The 27,541-nt window shown below is 44.9% G+C and overlaps 1 protein-coding gene across 1 annotated transcript in view; it reads left to right on the top strand.

The window, feature by feature from the left end:
* Positions 1–11,035: 11,035 nt before the first annotated feature.
* Positions 11,036–27,541, top strand: part of LOC144130372 (cell adhesion molecule Dscam1-like) — a 196,001-nt gene continuing 179,495 nt past the window's right edge. Inside the window, exons 1-2 of the mRNA XM_077664298.1 lie at positions 11,036–11,814; positions 18,217–18,471. Coding sequence (XP_077520424.1) covers positions 18,327–18,471 — 145 coding nt within the window. The 5' untranslated portion in view covers positions 11,036–11,814; positions 18,217–18,326. The remainder of the gene's footprint in view (positions 11,815–18,216; positions 18,472–27,541) is intronic.

Raw genomic sequence — 27,541 nt, 5'->3', positions numbered from 1 at the left:
GGTACAAGCTTTCCTCTGCCTTGTGCTCGGCTTCTTTAGGGTGAAATGCTTGGGAAATGGGTCTCCAACCTCACTTTGAGTAGAAGAAATAAACCATGTGTCATGGTGCTTTTGGCCACAGATGCCATTGCGCCATAAGAATTCATCATTGCCACTCTTCGCTTTCGGTGGATTGAACCCAGATGCGATGAAGATATTAGATGGCCTTGCCGTTGAAGCAGAGACATCTTTTTCTTCAAGTGGCTAAAGAGCTGCGAGGTACTTATAATTTCTTGGAAAAAAATTCGAAAGAAAAGGTGAAGCTAAAGCAGGCGTACTACAATTTTAAAGTTCCAGCAGCTCTACAAGTTTTATATCCGTGGACACTGAAAAGATCTAGTATTATGACGGCATTTTTTTTTGCGCAGGTTTATGCGAACACACTTCAGCGGACGTAACAGGCACTATGTGTCGACAACTCTTGATGCCGGTCCTCCCAATGTAAGCAATAAAAAGCTATCGACTGAGCGCTTGGTCTACTTTAGATAAGTCATAATACATTCATCAGAATCTTTAAGCAATCTTTAACTGAGCAAAATGCGAGAAACGATGTGGAACTGATATAGAGCTTGTGGCCGCAAAAAGCTTGTGCCAGCGGTGCCCAAGTGCGTCGGATAGCCAAAATCCGTCAAAGGTAGTTTGGCAAGCAAAATGACCTCAATTGCACGCCTGGGATAAGATTTTCTGCTTGAGCTCCGCAACTCCAAATTCTTGAAATTTGTCTTCAATGAATATGTTTACATAATGTGCGTTCAATCAATCCTGAAGTCTCAAAGAAACATGGAAAAATTTCCAGACGACAAAAACCGGGAATAAAAAAAACAATTAAGGCTTTGTTTTCGTTAGTTCGAGAGAAATCATTTCTTTTGCTGGAAGGCGTAGATCGTGTGGCTTATGGGCTCAAACATTTCCTTCCATATCAGTTTAAATAAAAATTAGCGAAGGCATGGTCACATACACCGGAATGTAAAGTGGCAGAGTGACGAACAGAAAGGGCAGCGCCTCTACCCGGTGACATTAAAATGAACAGCACTGAGACAATGCTCTTGTCGGCCTTTATTGTGCTCTGTTTTTTCTATTGGTTAATATTCCAGTTCCTTCCAGGCGCCACAGGCACCTCATGCGCCCAGTACGTTATCGCACATAAATGAGGTAGCAAGCTCTCCTGTACCGGCAGCTATATACAGGCAGACACCTTTCCGTGGCCTCAAAACCGACTTGCCAGTCACCACCCCATCATACCGAATCTTTCGAGCCCCCTCCCCTCCGCCCTCATCAAAAACACTCTACCACATGGCATTAGGCATTAGAATATACGACAGCCCCCCAGCTGCCCATCTCCTCGCTAACAAGAGCTAGAAGGGAAAACTGGCATTCCTTAACAAACGATAGCTTACCAAAGATATTTTATTTAAATGACTTGTTCGACATCGTCTCTGTAAATTGCGTTATTCTGTATATCTCGGGCACCAATAGCTCGGTATCTTTAAAACTCAGCTAATCGTAGCTTCTCAGTAGTACAGTGTTAATTTTGACCTATGCTGATGAAGTTGCCCTGGTTTTAATGTGATAAAAAGAGTATGATAAAAGCAGTTGGATTAGATGTGTTAGGAGCACTTTGCGTCTGCACGGACAGAAATCTGCAAGGTCTTCGTTTCGACGTTGCGATGCGACACTGCTGTAAGCGGAGCATTGTGAGAAGAAAAAGGCACATAAGCTGCGTATAATTTCTGTGACACTTCTGGGAGCTATAAAAGGGAGCCTATGCGTATGCATAAATATTCGCTCCCTTATAAAGTCTGGTGAATCTGTTGTGCACTTTTTTTTTTCAAACGTGTTTATTGTTTTCGGTTTGCAAAACAACAAGCCACCGTTTCCCAGCAGTTGTGCTTAGTAGGCGACTAAGTGCTCATGTGAATTTTCTTTACATGGTCACAAGATAATTTCGTTCTGATACATTCGGCGTCTTCACTCTTCGCTTTTCCTTGGAATACCTGTACGGCCACGCCAGAAGGCAGATAACAAAGCTTATGTTTGGTTATTACTTCCTCTAGTCCTATACCTGCAGCCTCATCGAACCCTTCCTGACACCAGTGTAATAAAGCGAGTTGAACGGATGTAGAATAAATAGGCCGCAAAGAAAAGTACAAACGTGGAACTCACGCGTAAAAACAGACCATCGCGTCAATGAGACTCTTGTGCCGTGGTCAGTGAATTTTTACCTGTGCGAGAAACGAGTAACTATTGAACAATTAAATGATTTGTGTTGTGTCGTGATGCTGCGTTAATTTTGGCGTACTTCAGCCGATTCTTAAAATCGGCATAGAGATTACGACTTACGGTATAAGATGTATGACTTTGATTCGACACTCCGCAATACCGTGTGAAATGTTCGTCTTAATAGGACTGCTTAGCGCGTGAAAAGCCGCATGATGGATAAACACGCGAAAAAGCAGCGTTCATTGGGGGCAAATTAAAATAACAGTGCATCTAAGCGCAGAACGTATATGCTTCTCAAGCTCAACCTCCTGACTTGATTGTCTTTCGTGACGTGTGCGCCTTTCGGAATTTTGATGTGCGGGCGGAGTAAGCGACTGATGGTGGCGTGGGGGCGTATGCCGAGATTGCTGCATCACCCGGTCAAGGAAGGTACGTGGAGAGAGTCATGGAGGTTCCTGACACCCCGCGGCATTTGGTTCAGATCCCACTTGGTGTTAGAGAATAGTAGCTTTTTTACCGTTTTATCAGTATAGCCTCCTTTCCAAAAAATAAACGCTGTGTGTCGTGTGCGTGTCCACGTGGACCTGTGCATGTATGTGTGTGCGTGCTGGTGCGCAGCCTCCACCTTTGATGCACTCTCCGGTGGGCGCACATCCGGGTACTCACTGGTAAACATGCATCTTCACCCACCTTCACTCACACCCGTCTGCACCCGATATCACCGCGCTGGAATGCTGTGAACGCTCCAACACGCCGTCGCCCATGCAAACGCTCTACGAAAGAACGCCTGCAAGCATAAGCCTCTCGTTTGAGAAACCAAGAACCCGAAGTGCGACAGCGAGAGGCAGATATTAGCTGTCCGTAAGAAAATTCAAAGTCCTGAAGACCGAGAACAGCGGATGACACCGCCCGCTTGCGATTGGCCTCTATTTTTTTTATAAGCAGATTTACTTCAGCACATCGCCATAACACCAAGTTATTTATCGCATTTACATTTCATTACAGTAGCATCTTGCTGGGAGTAATTATCGCATGCAAGCGAGCGCATGTAGTTCCACATTGGCCTGGAGTGATCGCTGTTTAATTTCTAGTGCAAAAACACTGCCTACAGAGCCGAATAAAACGAAGAATCTTCTGGCTCGCATGATCTTGATGTTGCAGGAATCGAATAAATATTGCCGCGACTTGGATTCAAACCCGCGGTGGCGCAAAGAGATCAGCTTCGCTGGCCACTGCACGAGAAAAATATACTATCGCCGCAGCAGATCATGCATCGTGTCAAACTGCAACACACTCTCGCTCTGTGCATTGCACATCCTGGTCTTCATCACCTTCTAACTGTGGCGGGAACAGGTCAGAGCAGCTCCGCATGAGTCTGATATCGTCGCTCACGTGCCGACGACGCAGCTCAGCAAAACCATGAGCCAACCAAGCTTTCGCCTCTCTATTCGTTGTAACTACGTTAAAACTGTACCATTTCTTCCTCTTAAATATCTGTACCGCGGCAAGAAGCCCACCTTTCCTTGCTCATTTCCGTCGGGCGTAACAAACATTGTTCGGATTCTTAACAGATAACCACACCAATTTACAAAACTTTTTTTGGTAATAATTGCAGTAATATCTTGGATTTAACATGTCGAAGAAACACGGAGCCTATCAGGGGCGCAGTAGTGGAGGACTCAAGACTGACGTTAAGTTAGCTGCTGTTATTCAACGTGCGCTGACATTACAGAGCAGACGCACTTTTTTTACACTGCGTCGCCATCTAAACGCGGCCCCCGCAGCCGGAATCGAACCTGTAACCTTGAGATGAGCAGCCGTGCGCCACTGCTACTGAGACGTCGTCAATGCTCTTTGTTAGTACATGGTGTCTAAGACAACAAATGCTTCCGAAGGTAAAAGTTGCACAAAGTGGTTGGTCCGTTGTGCCTATGTTTCACATGCATATAATTTACATGACTCAAAAAAGGAAGCCATTCGAATTGGGTGTCTTATGAGTTAGAACAGTGCTAACAAGTCGAGCAAGACCATACGCATACACGCGAAAGCCAAAGGCTAATAAACTCCAGATTTCACGTCAATCTGGTGCACAATGCTTTCAAATTTTCGAAAGCACATTATAAAAACGTCAATTAGGTTTCTTCCTATACAACCTACTCCTTTCAGTTTTGTTGCTGCATATAGTGGATGCCATTTTCGCGCTGCTTGATAGATATCTTTCGGTGGGCTAGCAGATCTCATTTTGTCGCAAAGAAAGCGTACCTTGTCAAAAAAGTATAGATGAACCAAATCCCGAACCGATCGAGAACGGTTCCTTTGAATTGTTCCGGTTCCGATTGAGTTCCAGGGTGACGAAAAATTAGGTTCGGTTTTGATGTCGTATTCAGGTTTGGTTCCGATTCGACACCTTGGCACGCTGTGTCCACAAATAACCGCCTGGTTGTACACGTGCAGCAAAGGTACTTAAAAAGAATTCAATCAAATCGAACCGTGAATTCACTCTGCACCTGTCACTGCTGATTTCTCGTTCTTGTTTCATCTATAGCGAGAGAGAGTAGGCAGTGCAGCTTCGCAAAGGACAATCAGTCCGGCAGTAGAGATAGGGGTAAGAAAGATCGAACGCAACGGAGCGCCGGCAAACCCGAGATGTTTGCTTCATCACACACACCAGTCCGCTGATCACAAGCCGCACAGATTTGCCTCGGGGAACGGAACGGGACGAGAAGAACGGCAATCGCGCTTCCGATGTATGCGCGCCAAGGGATCGCTTTGTACTGGGGTGGTCGCTGAATCGGGACACCTCAGGCGCATGCACAAAACCCAGCCTACAAAGGCCACAGCGACGGTAAAGAGTGCTATCGTTCGCGTTCTATGCCCACGCATAGGTTTTTTTTATTTCTCTTCCTTTTGATGAGGAGCGTGCTCTAGTCGACCCTTGAGGCGCTGTCGTGGGCGCTTGAGAATCCGTGCATTGTTGGGCAGTGACCTTTTGTCCCGACAAGAAAGCGAACACCCGGGAGCCATGAAGCATCCCCTGTGGGGAGTGTTCTGGCGCTGTCGGTTATACAAACCAAAGCCGGGCTTTGCGTTTATAGGGAAGTTTTTGACGCTTGAGCGTGTCTGTCACGCGGGACAGGGCTGATCATGCTGAGTGGGCTGACTTATTGTTCACCTCGCGCTCACTTTGTTACTTCCTTTTTTTTCAGCCTTTAGCTTATCTGCCCAGATACTGATTTGTCCCTCTCTTTCTGTCAGTATTGATTTTTTTTCGTAAATCAATCGTTTTGGTGGCGGCTGAGAGCATCAAAGCAAGGTGATTACGTTTTTCATGAGTGCAGTTTTAAATGTCACATATACGCACCTCCTTTCTGTCTTTATGTCTAGGCAAGAAAATCGGAATTTGAGGCGGCTCTTCATGGGCATAAATGTCCTTCTTGGCGCACCACAACGTGCAATATATAACCCTGTTCAGCGGTAGAACCATAAGCATTAAGGGATACTAAATGGGAATACCAAGTCTGGCTAGACGGGAAGGTTAAGTTCACCTGATAGGAAATATGCGTTTTTTAACAAAAAACAACACTTTTATAGGCCAGATAAACGCGTAAAAGCGAAGTACGCAACGCGCCGTCACTGGAAGATTCGTGCAGTGGCGGCGAGTGACGCATTCATAAAAGAGCTCTATTTTGCCGTATCTATGGGCAGTTGCCGTCAAATTACAGGAAAAATAGCACGGCAAACATAGCTAACAGTGCGGAGGCCCCCACAATTAAAGCAGTCCAGAAAACGCGGTGGAGAGAAAGGCTCATTGTTAACATGAGCTCTGAATCTTTTGCCTCGCATTCTATGCACTCAATCTGGGTGTAGCTGTTGTACACTGTATGTGCCGAACATTTCCGGTTGAGAAAAACAATCATAATTTTTCTCCGAAAGATTGATTGATCGATCGGTCGGGAGAAAGCTTGAGTGATTAATTTATTAGGCGATTGATTGATTGATTGATTGATTGATTGATTGATTGATTGATTGATTGATTGATTGATTGATTGATTGATTGATTGATTGGTCGGTCGGTCGGTCGGTCGGTCGATCGATATTTACCATAGACTTCGTATATAGGTATTACATTGAACATGCAATGAACGCTTATAATGGCTTGAACGATCTTGTTATCCAAGCCAACATTGCGCTGGATTGTTATTTAGGTGCTGTGTAGTGCGGACAAAGAAGCGGTTCTGAAAAAAATATGATGCGTCTGCTCTGGAATACATTTTTGTGCTAAAAATGTACCTTGCAGACAAGCAGCGACGACGGAGTGCATCGTTGTGCCTGAGGACTGACAGTGTGGCGCTCTAAAGCAAGTTGTCATCAAAACACTAAAGCAGGCAAGCTTTCAGGCACTGGATCAAACTAAACAAAGTTTCTTCATCGACGCGGACACGCTGAGCTGCAGCAAAACCTCCGGCGTCCGTGCCTCCGCCCTTGTTTCGGGGCACCCGCCAGTGCCCTGTGTGCAGCAGGCAGCACCTAGTGAGGGCCGTGTTCCACGCCGCAGCGTCAAAACTGAACGAGGCAGCTGCGATTGATTGCTGGCTGGCAGCCAACGGAGGCGACATGCCTCGCGCTCGCTTCCTCGCAGGGCCCAGACCACAGGAAAGGCGGGCCCAGTTTGTGCGCGAGCGCGTGTGCTCGTATTGGCAAGTGGGTGAGCGCAGTGGCGGGTAGCGAGGGAGTGTGAGAGGGGGAAGGCGGCTAACAAGTGTGGGCCAGAACGCGGCTGCCACGCCGGATTCAACGCATATTGCTGCGCCGTAGACGATTTTTCTTTTGCGATTTCCTGGTATTCACATTTATTACAAGGGGCCCGTGGTTAAGCTCACCTGAGTACGACGTGATGGGTTCGGAGCGTGCTTAAATAAGCAGGAAAGAGCCATTTTCTGTACTATTTGTTTTCTTTCTTGTCAATATTGCGCAGCTGGTGACAGGTAGTGCGAGCTGCCGTGGAAGAAATCTGCATGTGGAAACAGCGTGGAAAGGGTGCTGCCAATGCACTGCCGCCCTGTCGGAAATATTCTCTGAACGCCCTAATGGCGTTTGGGTGTTCTCATCTTTATTTTCTTTTTCTTTACCGCAGCACCACCCTAATTACACGCTGTCGAGGATTTCACCGGGAGCTGCACCATAGCGGTGTTGCCGCATGGATGGCAGGCAGGCAGGCAGCGGTGGTGGGGAGGAGGAAGAGGGGTACGCAACTCTGCGATATTAGCTACTGCCGACGCTCATTCGAGGATTAGAAGCACTACTAATCGTTGCGTCAGTCAACGTTAGGCTGGGGTATGCGCACGAGCCGAGAAGCGAGGCAGTATTTTTGTTGTTTTTCTCTTCGCGGAGATATAGATGGTTGCAAAAGCAGACACGAAATAGCACACGCCGTGTTATCATGGTTTTACCCTTATTATATTGAACTTATTTAAATCATGTACAACCCCTCCCTCGGCCTCCCAATCACTTACTTAATCCAACCTCCCTCCCTCCCTCCCCCCCCCCCCCTCCCAATAGAAGAAATCCCGTAGTCCTCTGTCCCAATCATTGTACATGTTGTGTGAACATTTCGTGGCTTCTTCGGTTATTCGCATAGGATGGATCTACCTGCTTTTTTGGTGTGGTTATGCTGCACTGGTAAAGTGACACATCTACTGACTGTGCAACGCTAAAAGCGGACTGTGCGGAAGCTTTTTTGTGATGTGTCGACAATGCTGCAGATGATTATAAATATTTCTGATCAAATCAGAAAAATAAATAATCGAGACTTAGTATTGAAAAACTAGGGCTGTCGTATGCCATCTCTGCGTCCAACTACAGCGCGAATAAGCGGATGGTTTAGCCGAGAGTAGCATTTTGGGGTGCGCGTTTAGCGTTGCAACAGTGTATATATGTGCACCGTTTTCAGCAGTGCATAGCAGCACGAGGACACTTCACAGAAAGACAGGAAGACAAACAAGCGCTTGTTTGTCTTCATATCTTTCTGTGCTCTTTTGTCGTGCTGCTATCCTCTGCTAAAATAATGCTATACCAAATAGCCCGACAGCTGTTCCCAGTGCAACTCAGAATCAGTAGCTGTCATAGCCAGATAAATACTCAGTCTCCTTTTATTAAACCCTGTGGCGGCAGCTGCTAAAAAAATCTTTAACTTTACATAGCCATGCTCATTCTAACAGGTGGCCAAACTAGCCTGACAAGCCAGTTATCTTAACTTCCACACCGGCGTAACTATCTGATGGGATAATATAGCCGCACACATCGGTAAAGCATTTTGTAAAGCAGATGAAAAGAGCGCAGTGAAGCAGAGAAATGATATGGCTAGTGTCATCACCATTATCATCATTAGCCTGACACCACCATGTTCAGGGCAAAGGCCTCTCCTCCATCTAGAATAAACCTTGCCCTGTGCGAGCCGCGGCTACCTTATACCCGCACGCTACATCAGTTGAAAAAAGACTTGTAAAATCCACCGTTGTGTAAATAAGAATGTATGAAAATTTCAGATGAAAACAATCTTATGATTATTCATCGTAAAATTTCGTTCTGACCCGGAAGGTAGGATAAGTATTCTGTTTTTTTTCCGACTCTATGACAGACGTTCCTAACAACTTTAATATCGTAATGTTAATGTCTTCTTAGCACATTGTATTACGTGCATTCTCAAATACTACCCACTAGCTTCAGAATGCGTAGGGTCGGCTGCTTTTCCTATTGCTATCCTATTGTTGATATCGTTGGGGGCAATGGCGGCCAAGTAATGCCTAATATGCCAATTAAGAAAATGGTGAACGTTAAGCTGAAAATTGAACAGGCAAGTCGGACTGCTCTGCATTTGACTCCTGTATTCTAACTACGCAGATCCAATAAACAAAATGCGTTCTGCCATAATATGCACGAAACCAAACACTTTACTTTAAAACAGTGTTTCCAAGTACGTGGATTTGTGGGATGATGTCTCGGCCTTGAAACGTCGAAAGCTGTTCATTCCACGCCTTAGGCAAGGGTGTACGTCATTGGCAAATTTGCGTATAGTTCTCATTTGCGCTCTGAAATGATTAGGATTTGCACAATATCCATAGCTAGCAAGGTCTTTATAACCAATAAAGCAACGACAATGAGACAACATTTGACTCCTACTGCGCATGCGTGATGATTGCGTGGTTTGCTATAAATACTGGTCCGCATTTCGAAATAAACCTGTTGCAAGTCAGCGCTCGTGTGTTACATGTCATTTTTTCTTGTGTCCTTGTCTGTATTTGCCCTGTACATTTCCATTATGAATCACCAACAGGCCCCGTCTGCCACCTTAGTGAATTAGTTTAACCGTAGTCGTCTAGGTATCAGTTGTGCCAGGGTTGTAGAGCAGCTATCACGGGCACTTGTTCGCTTTACAAGAAGAACTGTTGATTGCTTTTCTAGTTTAAATAGAGTTTCGCGATGCCGGCATTGTAGTTGAAGATAGAGCATTAATATGAAATAAATCATGAGACAGGGAATATGGTAGTTTTGAAACGCGGCTCATTTCTTTCAAGTCCTGTAAAGCGTGTTTTGTCTGTAAGGCAATCGCGTACAATGGCAAAGCAATACTGTCAGGGACAATAGTGTCCAGGACACGCGATTGATATCAAAAGCATGTAGCTTTGTTCGCAACCATTGGTTGCAGATAAAACTTGCGGAGACGAAACTAGGGCTTTGCCTCTGTAACGTGTGCTAGTGAAATTACCTGAACAATTGCGCACTTCGTACCTATAAGCCAATATCATCAGTCTCAAGTTCTGGAGAATTTGGCCTGGATAGTGCATACCATTCAAGCGGCGTTGATGCACTAGACCGGAAAGTCTACCTAAATAGTATCGGTCATTCGAATGTAAAGAGATCCAGTAGCATAGATCAGCCAAAACAACAACTCACTGAGGTAGATCAGCTTTGATTTGTATAGGCAATTAGATTGGTTAGTCTATAAAAATGTATGTTCATAGGAATTGACTTCCTGCTTTTGACTCGATGTTTCAAACTTTGATGATTAAACTTGCAGTATCATGTGCAGAAGTAGTTTGCGAATACCTTCGTTTGAAGACGCAACGTACCTTCGTAGCTTGACTTCTCGCCAATGCTGCGTTCTTGCTTGACGCGACGCATCTACATTCCAGATTTTTCTCTGTATTTTTACGGTTTCAAGAACTAGAATTCTGACTCGCACACCTCTCTCCTAGCTCTCTTGGTCTCTTGCTAGTTAAATACCAGAATTATGAACCATTTTAACTCTTGCGGCGGTTCCGCTAATTTCTGAACTTTAAAAATCGCGAGTTCGTGCATTCCAGATGTCAGCTATCGTTCTGAATTTTACTTTTTGTTTGATTGCTTTTAAGCAGCAATCTCCCTTCAGAAGGAAACACGGAACCCGCTCGGCGCCCGCCGAGGCCAAGCACGCGAAAAGAATGCGCGGCTGAACAATTAAATGCGTATCGAGCAAAAAGAACATTGCCGCAAAACTCGTGCAAAGTGGCCAACGTGAATGAGCGATCTAAAGCAAAATGAAAGCGCCGTGAAGTCAAAGAGGCTATAGTCGGGCAGTGCTCTCGTCGCACACACGCTAACAGCAGCGCAGAGAGAGAGAGAGAGAGAGAAAGATGAACGCGGGTTGAGGGCGCGCTTGGGCGCGAGCACGCGATCGGGTCAGTGGCGCCCCCTGGTCTCCCCGTGACGGAACCTGGAGCTCTGGAGCGGCGGCGACAGAGGCTCTTCGATTCCCACCGCACACGCGCATTCGCCAGCCGCGGACCGAAGCTGCCGCACCGGGCGCATTGCGCGAAGTTACCAAGCCCGAGAAAGTCATCTACTCTTGAAATCTTCCCCAAGTTCGCTGCCTACGCTGCTGCCGTGATGTATCCTGAGGTCAGCTTTTTTCACGTAAGTTCGGACTGTAGGCTTTTACGGTGAAATCGCGCGGCATTTGGGGAGTCACCCAGCCCAGAAAAAGCTATCATTTGTCAAAGCACTGAGCACTAGTCCATTTCTACAGTTGGCAGTGTTTTTGGCATTTTTGGCAGCTTCAAAGAAGACGGGCGGTTGACCTTTGGAACGTAAGAAGCACTGCACGAAAATCACTTCAGGCAAGTGAAGGCTCTGGCTGTGTTTATAGTGACAGCAAAGTTTAACACTCCTGTCTCCTCGACAAGATGTTCTACGTTACGGACTGCGCAAGGCGTGTCCCTTTTCTGTGCCTGTTAAGCTCTTTATAACAGCCTTGTTCACTTTGTCCGGCCTGGGCACTTGTGATTTGATTAGCTGTCAGACTCTCAAAATATAAGTGGGGAGCCGTCGACAGGCGATACTGCACAGCCACTTCAACGGTTCAGAGTGAAGTGAATTCAATGAAAAAAGACGAAACTTGTGCGCGCCACCTGCGACTGAAAGCCCGCAAAGCGACAGACGTGCTCAACTTCACTTGTGCTGCAGACCACCGCACCGAGCCATCTGAGGCATCCTGCAAGAGTTAAACTTCAAATTTTGGTAAGTAGGAGTGAAAGCATCTCCCCTCATTTTTAACGTGCTTCCTTTGCATCAGAAACTTTTTTGAAAATACCTCGTTTAAGGCTGGTATATTTAGCTCTGATCAGCAGTAAGCTAGATAACCGAGTGCTGCAGGTCAAGAAGAAAGATGCGCCAGCACTTTTTAGTGCATGCAGTTGTACCGGAGTGACCGGGTCTTTCAGAGCTTGAAGGCTGCTTCGAATAAGCTTAACGTTGTTAACCCCGCATAAGAAAAGTGCTTCAGGCTTGTTGTCTGTCCTGAGGGAATGCAGGACAATGCGACTGCCGTATACAGCGCTGTGATACTCGCGGGTTAAAGCCATGTGGAATATGTGGGCTGGAAAATGTGCAATCTATCTCGAGTAGAAAAGCTAAGTGCAGCTCAGCCATTGCTTTTACCTTTTGCGTTGGGTGAGAAAGAGAATTATGAGGTACCCTTACTTTCTCCGCACGCTTACACCTTTGTGATTGCATGCAGCGCCCAACTTGTGGTGCTTTTCTTACTAGATGCGCTTGGTATCTATTCCATTCGGTGAACTCAGAGCGTAGTTAGCGCCACTGTGTGCGAAGTTGGACATCCGGTTTATCTAACTGTAGGTCTTGTGCAACATTAACTAGGAAAGCGAGGAGAAGAGAGAGGCAGGCGAAGGACAAACACAACACTCACAAACACTTCAAACAGCAACACAATTTTGAAACACCCAAGAGGCTACTGAAATTCGCATCACTACAAGAATGAACGTCTGGTGTTTTAGATCGCAGCTATTAGGCGCCTGTTCCTGCACTCCGCGTCGGCGTAGTCGGCTAACTGGTTATAGAAAGAGCAGAGCGAAATGCCACCTGTACGGTGCTGCGACGGGAAGTTTCAGCAGGGTTGCTAGCAGATTAACACGCCACATGTAACTACGCGTCACTGTAGACGGTGTAAGAGGCCACCTGACAGGTGGCAGGAAGTAGGGAAGCGAAACGCCACCTGCGCTTTGAAATCGGAGGAGCGGACAGCCGGAAGGTGGCTGCCACGAGATGATCCCTAATGTTGGCTAGCAGCGTAACACGCCACCTGCTAGCGATGGCAGGTGGCGTGTGAATAGCAGTGCTCTAACGGCGCATTACCGACTGTAGAAATCGTCTGTCAGTTTGTTATTTCTTTGCTGTGGAATTTCACGAAACAAAATTGCGCTAGCAGTAAACGTATTTGCCGAGGAGAGCGTTAGTATTGGCGCCATCAACAACAGCAACCATCTGCCTGCATGCGGGTGCATACACTTGCTAAGCAAGCCTTCCTGGAGACGTTGCTCACTGCTGACTATAATGTACAAGCTTACGAGCTTTAGAGCATGTTTCACATTTTATACGATTCGAACGTTTTTGATATTTAAGGGCAATCGTGAAAGTGTTGCTACTCGAACTAAAAACCAAAAACCCATGGCAGTCTTTCACGGTATACACGGTACAAGTCTAACAAAATGGCACGCTACATGTGCAACACAGAACGGTACTGCATGATGAGGTTTAGTGCTTTACGAGCCCACATTTCCTCGAAAGAAATCTGATGCGTACATTTGTCCGCTCTCCTACTCAATGGTAGCTATGAAATGCAAATTAGTATTTGAAAATTTGCAGCATTATACTCTGCCGGCAGTGCCCATGAGCAAAGCTCGGTCGGGTGATCACTGCGTAGGCAGGAAGGAAAAAAATAAAGACATATTCCGCAAAGAATACTCATGCTGTAAACCAGACACCCTCTTAACGCAATAAGTAAATCGCTTAGTCAATCTGTCACCAGTGTAAGGTCTGCTTAATTAAAGCTATCGGATGGTTGCTAAAATAAAGCAGCAGCATGCGCCAATAGTACAGTTCTCTATAGGAAGCGTACACAGACGAACTCTCACCGCTATCGTGTCTCATCTGTGGTCCTTTCAGGGTTAGTCTATTAGATAAAGAAATTAGATTTTTGAACTGCTTAACGTAACGTGTCGCACAATGATTGCTGTCCTGATGGTTGTCAGTGATGCTGCAATCTGCCTTTTCTTGTAAATCTGTCATGTGTGCGCAAGCGTGGTTTGATACTGAAGGGTATAAAAGTGATCGTTTCTGAAATTAATGCAGTCCATAGTCCAGCGTCGTCCTGTGTTCCTGTTCTGTGTCTCAGTCTTTTGCACTGGTTTTCTTTCTGCAATCGTGTGCCGACTCGCCCAGCTCACCACTCTACCAATACAACGTTACAATATAAATACGTTCATGAAATGGAAGCTTGAGTACTCCTTTGTACATTATTAAGATTTCTTGAAACAAGAGCGGTACTTAATTACCGCTATTATAAGAACACAAAATCGCGACAAAAACTTGTATTTTGTACGGCTCCTACCATGCGCTGCATGGCGCTGAGTATCACGGCTAGGTGGCTTGAGCTACCCACCGACTTATTCATCCATCTATTTCGCGGGGAATTCGGACATTAGGTACAACCTTGATTTCCTGTCGCCGTCAAGACTAAAGGTCGCTGGCGCTGGAAGAATTTTTCAAGTCACAATCTCCAGCCTGAAGGAAGAACGGATCATCAAGTTGAACATGTTCGTGCAGTATTTCACTGCACTGTTTAGCGCTCAACAGCTGGCGCTAGTTGGTGATGTCCAAGAAAACAGACACGCAAAATTACAAAGAAGCCACCATTTATAAGAGATAGACATTAATCAATGAATAAAAGTAACGGAAAGCAGACGTGAAGCCCCGAATTCTAGTGACAATTAAGCTTCGCCTTAAGGGTATAACTTGAAAGCGTTAGTAGTCGCTTCAGCTACCTGAGGTCGTCTTTGCATATCACTCTGCTTGATTTATTTTCTTTTAATGGTATTCATTTTTTGGCATTTATTTCTTTTTTTCATGGTATTCATTTACCACAAGACTCTCAAGGCCTCCTATTAACCAAGTAGAGCAGGACGAACGATCTTAAGTGGTCGAGGTGTAGTGGAACCGGGCACCACACAAGAGGTAGTTCGAGTGCCGGCTCTACCATTTTTCTTTCTTTCGTTGTGGTGTGTTTGAATTGCCCGCGCCACGGCGTTCACGACTCTCTCAACCAGCCCTGATTTTCTTGACTCACGAACGTCAACTACGGCATCGCGCTCTCCAGTGAAGTTCACCCTTATCCCTATGGGGTTAAAATATTATTGCCACCTTAAAATAAGCAAACACGGTTTTCTACTAAAGCGGCACTGTAACTGTAACAAGTTTCTCCCGCACCCTCTACTTTTTTGATAATGCATTCATATTTGAGATGTATAAGCTGGATATATCTGCACAAAAATTTTCTGCAGGCCTTCCTTCTTCAAAAAAAACATATGGGAGCTACATTATTTTTTTAATGAAAACTTGCTTGAGACATTTTCGTATAACGCTCCTCTTCACTCCTATGGCTTGTATGCTGGTATTTTAATTCCTTCCCTTATTAAGGACCGGCTAAGTCTTTAACGCCACCCTAAGAGTAATACCACGCACGTCGCTTACGTGCCCACTGAGTATTTACTCGCTAGATAGAAGGCGATTTCCGCGCTTGCGCCCGGCTTGCAGTGTGACCGCGCATATTTTAATTGTGGCCCCAAGCTCAGCGGCGGATCCGCTTCGGTGAATTCTAATTGAGGGTACGTGTTCCGACCGGGTCTGCATGCACCCCTTTTGCTTAGCGCCATAAGCTCGCTCATTCGTCATTTACAATGGGCTCGAAGATCTCGCCCCTCGCCGTGACAGAGCGGAGGGCTTTAGCAAACTTTTTATTTTCTCTTGCTGCAAAAAAGAAAAAGAAAATACAAAAGTGGGATCAGATGAGCTGTTGCTGTCAATACATTTTGATGCTTCGCCTGCATGGAGCTGGGTCATTCACTGAAGACGTATAAGTCAGCTCAAACATTTTCCCTTCACCTTGCATTCCTCGTGCGCGCGCGTTTTTGCCTTTAGGCACGAGCGCCAACGACCACGAGCGCCTGCTGTGGTCTTCTTGGAAATTAAGCGCAATTTTAAACAAGACTAATTCAATTTCTAGCCATCTTTCGCTTTTTATTGCTTTAAGCATCGAGTAGCCTCAAAATTTGCCTTATATTTATCGTTGCGCAACGTACCCTGGCACTTTTACTCTTAAATATGCACAAGGCAGTTTGTTCCTTAGCGGTATGTAGCGTGTTCCTCGCCTGGTACTTGATTTTAACGCTCTTCCAACGCGCGTTGTTCTTTCATTTAAAAACAAATTATTGTGCGTACTAGGAAACATCCAGCGAATATGTAACCCGTGGGCGTTAATCCAATCTAATGCAAGGTAATTGTGTAATGAAAAGGCAACGCACTCGCACTGAAGCAGGCACACGCAATAGATTAGGAAGCGCGTGCTGCCTGAAATTTGCGCACCGGGCGAGTATCGATTGAAGTGTGACGATAAAGCCTTTTGACCCCGGCTTGAAGCGACAATGAATATGAAGCAGCTCCTATGGAACGAGCGCGCTCTGGCCGCCCCGAGATCGGGACGTCGATGAATAACGCATGCCTTCACAAAAGCGCCAGAGAAGGCGAAGCGAGTGTGCTATATCCAGAGCTTTAGAATATTCAGGGACCGAGAGCCTCTGAGAGACAGGAGTGAACTCGCGCAGGCAGCCTGGAAGAGGACTTGCGAGCTTGAATATTCAATGCGTCAGTTCTACCTTTCCATCGGCCTCTTTTTGATGGCCGCTGCTGAAAACGATCCTCTGGCGAAGAATCCTGAGAAAGTGGAGGAACTCGCACCAAATTATTGGTTTCTGAATGGCCCACCGTCTGGAAGGAGAGATATAGAACACGAGAAAAGGTTGAAATCAACATCTCGGATGACGAGTTCACTTGGAGAACTTTGTCCCAGCCTTGTGACCTGCCAATGTGCGGCCAGATTTCGTGGCCAAAGAGAACCTCGATTCTTAACTGAATGCGGCATTCACTGCACTAGCCGTAGTTCAACCCCAGCTTGCCTAAACTATGGTGGCCCTTTGGCAGCTCCATCGTCTACTTCGAAGTTCCTTGGCCAGTCGACTGTGAGAGACAGTACAGGTATTCCAGGGTGAGGAGGCTCAAAGGGTCCGGCCCCTCACTGTGATCGGTACTGAGGCATTAGGAGAGCAAGAAAATAGAGCGTGGTTAAACTTGCTTTTAAAAAAAAAGACCTCGTAGTACTGCCCGTATCTGTGCACAAGCCAGGCGGTTTTACATACACCCAGTAGTCGTTGAAAGCATCGCGATGAATGGCATGATGGTATGAATATTATCATATTTCTTTCAATAGCACTGCTCCCCGCCGAGTTTTCTCGTTGCAAAGGAAGGTCGTTACTATTTAGCGGAAGTTTAGCGGTAACAGACTGGATTCCAAAGGAAAGAAAGGGTAGCAGGGGGCGGGAGAAAGTTATGTGGCCGGACGATATTAAGAAGTCTGTGGGGATAGGATGGCCCCAGCTGGCACAGGGCATGGTTAATTTGAGAGATATGAGAGAGGCCTTTATACTGCAGTGGACGTAGTCAGGTTTATGATGATGACGACGGAAGGTGTCTGCAGTTTGGTGTTAATCAATGCGGACCTATTGGGAACGAATGTTAAAAATAGTGAATAAATTAATGATGAGGAATTTAGTCAAAAACCTTTCCTTCACAACAGAAGCCTCTAGGCAGCTAAGCTACTTTAGATCACATGATCTGGGACTCTAAAGTGCTTCCTCCATACCCAGATCTCATGACAGCTCCTTCACCTGACGCATGGCTTTCAGCAAAAGCCAGCGACGACCGAGACACAGAAGTAAAAACCGTTGAATGGTCCTATGTGGTCCGAAACCTGCATGGTCTGGAAATCACCTACTGACCACCCCTCTACTCATTCTTTCAATAGTTTTTTTTTTACTCTCTTACCCTTACACATCCTAGTGCACACTGAATAAATTCATTAAAACTGATTTCGGGCCAGAATCTACTCAGGAAAATTATCTCGCATAGCGCAAATCCAGAGGTACGTGAAGGCAGCAGCAAATTTGCGAAGGGTTCACAGCAAAATTTAGAGAGAAGCAATTTTTTTAATAATCATATGCTAGGTAGCTGAGAGTGCATAGAAATTCGAACGCAACGACTAGTACGAGTTTGTACCTTTTGCTGTCGAAAAATGTCCACCCAAAGAGGGCATTGTTTTATCTCACGCAAAGTTAAATAATTGCTCACATTTTCTTCCAGATTTGCGTCAATATTTTGTCATCATTTTAGAGTTAACACCTTTGTAACCATTCTTTTTTTGCGTGACATCATTCTATGTGTTTTTAACATTCTAATAGGAATCCCTTTTTTCATCTGTGCAAACCTGTAGTTTTGCATTATTCATTTTTCCAGGCTACCTTTCACAAGAAGCACTTCTGTGCCCTACGGTACGCAAGCTGAGCTCCTCCACCGTGCTCCCGGAATATCTCAGAACTGAGCTGCGAGGACAAAAAATACCTACCATGGAAGTCTACACTGGTTTCGTTGGTGCCAGCTTCTCAGCTCCGGCTTGCCTTCGTCCCCATAGCCACAGCCTCTTCTGGCCTTCGCGTATCTTCGCTGCATTCGTCGTGGGAGCGGCGTCTATCGTCCTTGCATTCCCGCTCGGTAAGCTGAGCCTTTTTCGCCCTAAGAACCTTCCGCGTGTTCGTGCTTTCTCAAATAGCTTGCGCGCTAGAGTTTGCGAGCAAAATCCGGAATTGGAAACAAGAATGTACTACGTTAGCTTTGTTAAAAACAAACTTTGTATACAATGCTCATTCCTGCATACACCTGAAAAAGAGTATAATTTAATGCATTCCAACTTTTCGCAAACAATCTCAGCGAATACGTTGCCTCTGGCAATACGAGCTTTTTCTTCGAACACGGCAATGTAACAGAGCCCTAGTGTACTCACCAACATCGTACATTTGTTCATTCTGGAAAGGGCGTCAGCTAAGGTCTTTAAAGTCGACGAAAACTAGTCCTCTTTTACTAACCCTAATGTCTGATCAGCTCCCAAGTTACACGTGCTGCTTTGCGCACAGGAATTTGATCTTTCCTTGCATTTCTGTGATCCTCAGCATTTTTTTGCAGTAAAAAAAGTGAGATATTTGATATCGTAAATGGATCTGAACAATTCTAACCTAAACACCGAAGTCTAGCAGGGTCGCATGCCTCCCAGTAAATAATGGTCATATAAGAAATATTACATTCAATGCTCTGTGACTGATTGCTGGCCACATGAAACTGCAGAACTGCATAAAGCTTCACAAAGAAGGCATTTGGCGACTAATGACGTCCTCCACTGACTCCACACATAAACATATTGCGGTGTTAAGCCTCCATTGTAAACAGCGAGGACAAACACCATAGAAATGTCCGCGAATAAGAAGAGGAGCCTGGACGAGGACATGCTCAAAATGTAACAAAATAAAGCTCAGTGCGAATAAATACAAAAAGAGGAAATTAGGGACGGAAGGGTAGGAGCGTGAAAGCACAGAATAACAGAAGGCGGATTTCGCAGCAGCTATCCCTGGGGATATTGTTGGCCCTTCCGACAAGTTAGCGAGCATGATGCGTTTTCACCAGTTTTTCCGCTTTCCTGCCTCCAGTAAATGCTGGAGAAATGAACCGGATTTTGGTGCACTTCTGTCTACTCCTACTGCTGCTGCTATACTGCTATACTACAATACCTATATATAGTGTACTCCTTCACACTCCTAGAATTATATACTGATATGCTGCCTTATTGCTATGCTGTGGCTGCTATACTGCTACTACTATTGCCATTGCTTCTGCTAATCCTACTACTGCTACTACTGTTGTGCTTGCTCATATTGTCGCCGCTTCAAAGTCAATGATGTTCACCGATTAAGAAAGAACCGAACGCCTGCTGACTTTGCATAGTGACTTCAATTTCCTGCTACTCTCTTTTCTCGTTTATTTTTTTCCTCCCCTTACCCCTTCCCTCCCATGCAAGGTAGCAAACCGGTTGCTCTTCCCGTTAACCTTTCTGCCTTTCCTCCTCCACCTCCTCCTCCTCCTCCTCCTCCTCCTCCTCCTCCTCCTCCTCCTCCTCCTCCTCCTCCTCCTCCTCCTTTTAAGAAATTAGGAACACTGGGAGCGCATGGCAGCTTCTGATCTTTTGCGATTCGAATTGTGTTGATTTTGGTTGACACCGTTTCGCTCGCTTTCTCCACAACGTGCTATACATAAACACACGCTCTCTTTTAGGCGGCTTGCACAACTCCCAAACGTAATTGATAGTAAACGGGTCGTCGTCGTTTCTTAACACTACTCTGTCGGCAAAGAAAAGCGACCATTTTTTGTGTTCGGGAGAACAGTTCAAAAACAGTCTGTCTCAGGCGATCCGGAACAAATCGTAAATTGCGAGAGAAATTTTGCTCCACTTCATGGCTTTTATCAACTAAAATACTCAGTGTTTGTGCTTCCCAAGTAAAAGCTTCCAACATTTTTTTTCTTCTAGTGCTCGACCGGGTCAGAGTCCCCAATGCGTCTTTCATTTCACTGTCCCCAAATTGCACACTTTTTATTCGGACCCACGCACAAGAAACAAATCCGAGTTGTCAAATGAGCTAAAATATTAAAGTTGACTAAACATTGCACCAAACGCGGAGGGGATCTCGATGGGGAAGTGCCATTGTCTCTCTCAGTTGGCGGAGGTGAAAGACGCTGGCTCTGATCAACAGAGATGAAGAGGTTGCTTAACCGCGCCTTCGCAATCACTGGCTTCCTAAGCACTATACCAAGCATTCTTGATTGATGAACAGAAAAAAGTTTTGTGAAGGGGTGCGTACAGCCTCAGCAGCCGCTGAATGGGCGAGGTATGCATAGGTATTGAAATAGGAGTCGAACGGAGAGAGAGAAGAAGTGTTCTTTGAATTCCTCATAATTCATTCGTACTCGAAAAGCTGGTTTTATTTTCTTTTAGTTAATTTTATTCACTTTGAATCTCATAAAATAATCAGTAAAGTTATGGGGGGTGGTAAAATAATATAAGACATAAAATGCCTAAAACTGAACAAAATGCAAACTGAAAAGGTATGGTGATCTAAGAAAAGAAACAAATAAAAAAACATAAATAACGAAGCAAGAGAAGAAAAAAAACGAAATGTGGTGGTAGTCTGAATCTGTTTACTGCAATTAGAAAAAACGCCACAGCATTTCAATGTTGGCCCACCGTCAAATATAATAAAGGAACCCCCATAATTTGGAAGCCAAACCTGCAGAAAATAAATTAAGGTGAATTAATGACTTTTAGTGCGTGGCTTAAAGTGAAATAATGAGGATTACTGTCTGCATTAAACGTAACAGTGAATCGGGTTAGTGTATTCTCATATGATACATGCAGTGGAAGGAACTCACACATTCTAGTTCTCAGACTCAGATTTGACTGTTCTGATGAATAACGACATTCACGGCCAGCCAGGAATTTTTGTTACGAAAAAATCGGGCGGCTTCTGCAAGACAACAACCTTAATACTATTGCATTATAAAGGAGTGGAGCGGACACACCGTGGCTGCCTTCAGAAGGTGAACAAGTACCTTTGGTTGGCGCGACAGTTGCTGTTGATGCTGCGGTGTCCCGATACCACTGAAAAGCAATTTATTCACGTTGAGTGAGCTCATAAATGTATCGCAGGTCTATGAGATATGTGCAACAGAAGTGTTTAATTACATTTTAGAGCGGCCTTTAAGAAACAAATCATGTTCTGATGTTTGGGGGGTTAGTGATGTATGAAACCAAGCACGTAACTCATTTAACAAACTACTTGCTGGCAGCTAGTTTGACATTGTAAATCAGCTTCCGTGTCACATATTCCAGAATTAAAACCCACGAAATTAATTTCTAGGCGGCGAGCGTTTGTGTTTTCATTACTGATTGTTACCATCCTCGCATATACTTTCTAGAGGCGATGTGTATTTCACGTATTTTAAAAAATATTTGCTTTCTTATCTCAGTCCACAAGTAGAGGCCTTATATTTTAATGAAATGACAGACACTACTGGCTGGAAGTGCCATTACTGGGTGTTTCATCTTTTTTCCGCTTTATTTCAACGAGTCTTACAAAGCCGAGAGATGCAAAGCTGACACATAACAACAGCATAGTGCAATACAGAAGCCAGGCACACGTGCCCCAAAACACCAAATGAAGAAAATGTACTTGTGCAAACAAAAAGCATCGCCTAAAATTTTCAGGAAGCACCGCAGCAAAACGAAAATGTGCAAAAGAAGCAAAATAAATCAGAGTCTGTAGCAAGAGAAAAAGAAAACATGAGAAAACTAAAATAGGAGCACATAAAAAAGCCCTCAATTGAGCGCGAGAAGAAACGAAAGCAGTGGCACCGAAGGTTGCGACGCGACTCATTACCCTCGCATTTTCCGTGTCCTACTTTTTTTCTCCTATTTTTGTGCTTTAAACGAAAAACGGACGCGCCTGCGTCACTCTAAATTAACTCAGCACAAATTTTTCACCGTAGCCATCGCGGCGGCTTTTTTTTGTTTTTGTGGCTTCTATCTTGGTCGCCATCAAATGGCGCGTACGGTAAACAAAGTCCCGAGTCAGCCATGAAGCAATAAGGCGAGAGGTCTGGCTGCGGACATTCTAAAAGTTTAAAACGCGAAAGCTTGCCAGAAATAAGTGAGAGAAAGCGTTGGCGCGCTTCCATTTCTGCCTCAGTGAGGTTTTCAGGCCAGGAATTATGCAGCGAGCGTGGTACGTGCTGAATTCGTGAAGGCACGAACATTAATATAGCGCGGGCTGGAAGTTACAAAATAGCAAGCAAAGCTTTTTTTGTCGTTTAGGTTCATTGCGTTATATTACGATGTGGACTTTCAGTGCCAGGAGAAACAAATTGGTCGCTCTATCTTTTGCCTGCACTACACAGGTCATGTTATTTATTTTTTAATATTTCAGTGCACACTACTCTTAATGATGAAAGTCGAAATCACACTCTGGGTATATTGGAAGAAGAAAATATCACTGTGCATCAGTAGTGGTAATAGCAGTGCAAAACTCAAGAACAAAATGGTGCTCGCAGTACTGTGGTTAGGAGCGTGCGGGAAAGTTGAAGGTGAAGATGCATTCAGAAAAGCTTCCGCTATCACTGGCGCCACAAGAGATTCACGATAAATACATACTTCGATAACCACGAGACAGCATTCCCGTTCAACAGAAAACCAACCATAATCCTAATTATCGCCATTGTCAAAAATAACAAGCTGATTGCATTGCTATAACATAATTCCTGGGGCACCAACAGGCCGCCACCATTCAGCAGAAATGACCTCAGGCATCGCAGCAGTGCAATGGATTTTGAGAATAGATATGTATTTTCCAAAAATGAAGGTGACGTTTCTTGCGTTTGCTCACCTGCAATCGATGAGCTACATTGGTTGGCCGGTTCACATGCACTCAGTGCGTGAAAACCGGAGATAATCAGGTAAAGGTCTGGACCAGCGGAAAACTTAAACAAGTGCGCAGCCTGTTGCATTCTGAAGAAGACAGTTTTCCTGTCACTGAGTGCGCCCGAGTTCTCGATAACTAATTCAAATAAACTTTTAAACGAATGGATCTTTTTGGTCAGAATTATAATAAAAAGTTTAATACCTCAATCTCAGAATTATCTATCAGTAAGACCGATATCTTATCTTTAACTCAAAACTATATCAGCCTCAGATCACATTGCTCTTTTAACAGCCAAATAGTTATGAATTCATCTGAAGGTATCCCTCGCTTCTTGTCCGCCACTTTTTCACTGTCACTATGATCTGGTTTTATTCCACGAGACAGGAGTTAGGTAAGGTTCGCTCAATTTTCATATCTGAGCCCTCAATTTCATAAGTAATGTGGCACTGACTACATCGAGGAACGATTGAATACGGCCTGTTTATTTGTGTGCTATTGGTGGAAACAAGGCATTGGTGCAGTTATGCAAAAAGTATCATCTGAGAAATTCGTCTGGTTGCAAGAACGGCGGTTTTGTTTCTATTTGGTTTGTTTTTCACCGCAACTCTAGTTGCGTATTTCTTCCGTCTTGTGCACGTTTTAACTATAACATCGAATCATGAGTTCACAGCAAAATAAAAACGCTCAAATTGCAGTAATGTCCCACCCACCCACACGCATGCACGCCCACACGCGCGGACATCAGCAAAGAAAGAGAGAAGGCTGCGAGACAACTGAAGTGATGGTGTCACCCTTTAATAAAGCTGTGGCTTTCACTAGAGCCGTGACAGTCAACCGAAAGCAGTGAAGGCTTGCGATAAAAACAGGCCGGGGGAACTTAACGAAGCGCACAGGAAGAAAGGGTGAAGTGAAGCCGACGGAGAAGCACTGTTGTTGAGACGCGGGTAGAGGAGAGGGTAAAAGTTCAGTCGGTTTTTAATTAAGTGTGGGCTGGGGGAATTTTCTGCTCCCTAATCTTGGCAGGCGACTTAAAACCAGCGCTCCGGGAGGGAAGGAGAAACTCGTTTAACACGGACAAGAAGCTGGCGCCACCTGGGGATACTTTACAGACACCCGGGGCTGAGCTCGCTCTTGAGAAATTGTGTTCCTTTTTTTCGTTTCTTTAAAGAATGTAGGCCGCTTCTCGTGCGGAGAAGTTGAGCTGATAGGCGTAATCCCTGTTGGGAAGAAGGTGGCCGTCCTTAAATTGAGCTAGTGTAGCCTGGCTGTGCAACGACGTAGAGGGGATTTTCTTGGGATTAGAAAGTGCAAAGTGCAGCGTGCCTATGGAGGCTTTGCCATCTTAATTTTCAACTCCCCGGAAAGTAAAGCGATTGACTTGTGAACAACGGCAAGACGGACAACGTAAGTGAGAAATTTAGTGTCGAACGTTGTAAAATGAGGTCAGCTTTGGAGTTCTCCGGTGACAGAAATATCAGGCAACAGTAGCGATTTTTTGTGGTCTGATTTCTGTTACTTTCCAGATGGGAAGCAAGAAGGACGGTATTCAATTTACTCATGAGTGTTACATACGCGAAATTTGTATGTAAATTAGCCTATGTGGAAGAAAACTATAACACCGTTCGGAATATTTTTGTGCCTACATAAAGTATATAGCAGCCAGAAGAGCCACTTCTTGTCATACAGATCTTGTCATACACCAATTGAAACTTTACGCGACAGCGTAAACAACTTGTTCAGTCCAAAAGCCTCGGCGTCGTAGTGGATGTGCGCACCGCGCGTCGGAAATACTCGGAGGCCACGTTGAAATCCTCGCGCACTCAATGAAAAAAAAAAAAACCGGGGTGTAGGCCGGGAATCGAACCAGGACTTTTGGTGTTCGATACGGAGGGTGGGGTGGGGGGGGGGGGCACTTTCACTCCACCGCGACGGCTTTTCTTTGTTTTCGACATTTGAACATGAATAAAGGCGCGTCTACTGAATGCACGGGTTTCTTAGACACATATTTTCGAGTCACTTGCCACATAGCGCTAAACAGACACGGACGCAGGGAGACAAACAGGACGGTCGCTAATTTACAACTGAACTTTTATTGCATGAAACCAAGCAATATAAGCACTTCCTTAAAGGGACACTGAGGAGAATTCTATCATGTATTTTGTTAGCAACATCTGATAGTTCGGCATTTCATGCCTTTGTTGCCGCTTGTCCGGGCGCGAAAGATGCATTTATTTCAAAGCAATTTGGATTCGAAGATGAAAAAGTTTTTCCCCCCCGCTCTGATTCAAACTCAAGGGAACTCTTATGACGCCACGGCAACTCTTATGACGTTTCAGAACAGAGTTACGTGATACGTGACGTAAACGCAGACTCCGTGATTTCTGACAGCTAGCGGTGCGCTGCGCAACCTTCCTTTTCCAGCCTCAGAGATTCGTGACTTCTATGAAGTAAGGAAACTCCTCCAAGGTGGCCCCTCTTGTCCTAGGAAGTCATCACGCTTGTACTTGCGAGATTGGCCTGTGGCGGCGACACCTGTATTTTGGTTCTTGCTATTTTCTACATTACAAGAGCTTTGTTTTCAGTAAGAGTCGCGTTTTTGTGATCAGGAGCTGCTATTCTATCGATAAAAGCCAACTTCAATTTCTCCTCAGTGTCCCTTTAACAGTGAAGAAGAGATATAAAACCAGTGTAATATAGAAAGCACTCAAACAACGTTATCGTCAAACAACATTTTATAATTAGCAGACATGAAATGTTTTGCTTTGTCAGACAAAAACACTGAGGCAGCAATGACGCACGTATATTTTTTTAGCGATAGTATATCGAACGCCTCTATAATTTTCCTTGTATGCTGATCTTTGTGGAAATCAATGACAGGAGGCCTTTTAAAATCTGGACAACCAGGACATTTCTTTTTACATCTTTTTCTTTTGCGGTGGTGAGGCCTGCAAGATGTCCTTTGACACAATTTCTGACATCGTTGCTAAGTTCTCGCATCCTCGTCATTGAGGCATCTGCCTGTCTGCCTTATATATTTCCGGCCGCATTTCGACGAAATAGAATATATTACAATCTTTTCACAGGTGACATAATGGTTCTTATACTTCTTTTTACCTTTTACGGCTTTTTTAAGGCGAGGGTTCACACGATTACACAGGTTTCATAACTTGTCAGGAGCAGAGAACACCAACTGTACTTTTGCGCAGCTCATTGTCCTCTTTATACTCTGGGAAAGGGTGTGGCTATATGGAATAACAGTCACTTTTTGTATGTTTTTATTTTAATTCTTTGGAATATGCTCACAATGCTCGGCCTTTCCGAAGTGAGATATTGCATGCTTTTGTAACTTCTGAGAGACAGATAATAAAGAAATAAGAAAATGGTCTTCTTACATGCACCCTTTTCAGTTTTCATCTGACCAGTTTTATTCGCAGCCGCGCGAACACTTACGCACTGAAATAGGTGTAGAAAACTACAGAACGTTTAATGCAAAGAAATGTTCTACTGAGCCGCATATCTGATTTTCAATTCACCTGAGCTACTTTACGACCGGAAAAATTATCAGGTTTAGAAAAATCACGTTTGTTTGACATCTTAAATTTCTTAATAATTGGTTTTGGGGTGAAAGGAAATGGCGCAGTATCTGTCTCATATATCGTTGGACACCTGAACCGCGCCGTAAGGGAAGGGTAAAGGAGGGAGTGAAAGAAGAAATGAAGAGAGAGGTGCCGTAGTGGAGGGCTCCGGAATAATTTCGACCACCTGGGGATCTTTAACGTGCACTGACATCGCACAGCACACGGGCGCCTTAGCGTTTTACTCCATAAAAACGCAGCCGCCGCGGTCGGGTTCGAACCCGGGAACTCTGAATCAGTAGTCGAGCGCCCTAACCACTGACTTAAAATCACAGTTTCGGGCTTCGTGGTTGGCCATTTAGGAATTACTTTTTTGAAAAAAATGTCGAATCGAACTGCTCTCTTCATTTCCCTATGAGGTGATGATATCGCACACGCACGCGCACAGGCACAAGCCGCATTTTGGACAGACTTGACACTACCTGAATGAAAGGGAAAGGGACACGTAATGGCGTGGGTTTGCGTACAGGCATTCGGAAATGTGGCTGACAATTACGTCTAGCCCAAACTTTAAGCTCCTTTTTCATAGCACTTCAATTTTGGTGCGTGGTAACGACAGGCTAAAACAGAATAATATTCAGGACTTCCAAATGTTTTGTGTACTGAAAACTGATTGTGTTAGTTCCTGTA

Source organism: Amblyomma americanum, chromosome 4 (assembly GCF_052857255.1).
Source record: "Amblyomma americanum isolate KBUSLIRL-KWMA chromosome 4, ASM5285725v1, whole genome shotgun sequence".
NCBI classification, from domain to species: Eukaryota; Metazoa; Arthropoda; class Arachnida; order Ixodida; family Ixodidae; genus Amblyomma; species Amblyomma americanum.
This window is presented reverse-complemented; position numbering and strand designations above follow the sequence as displayed.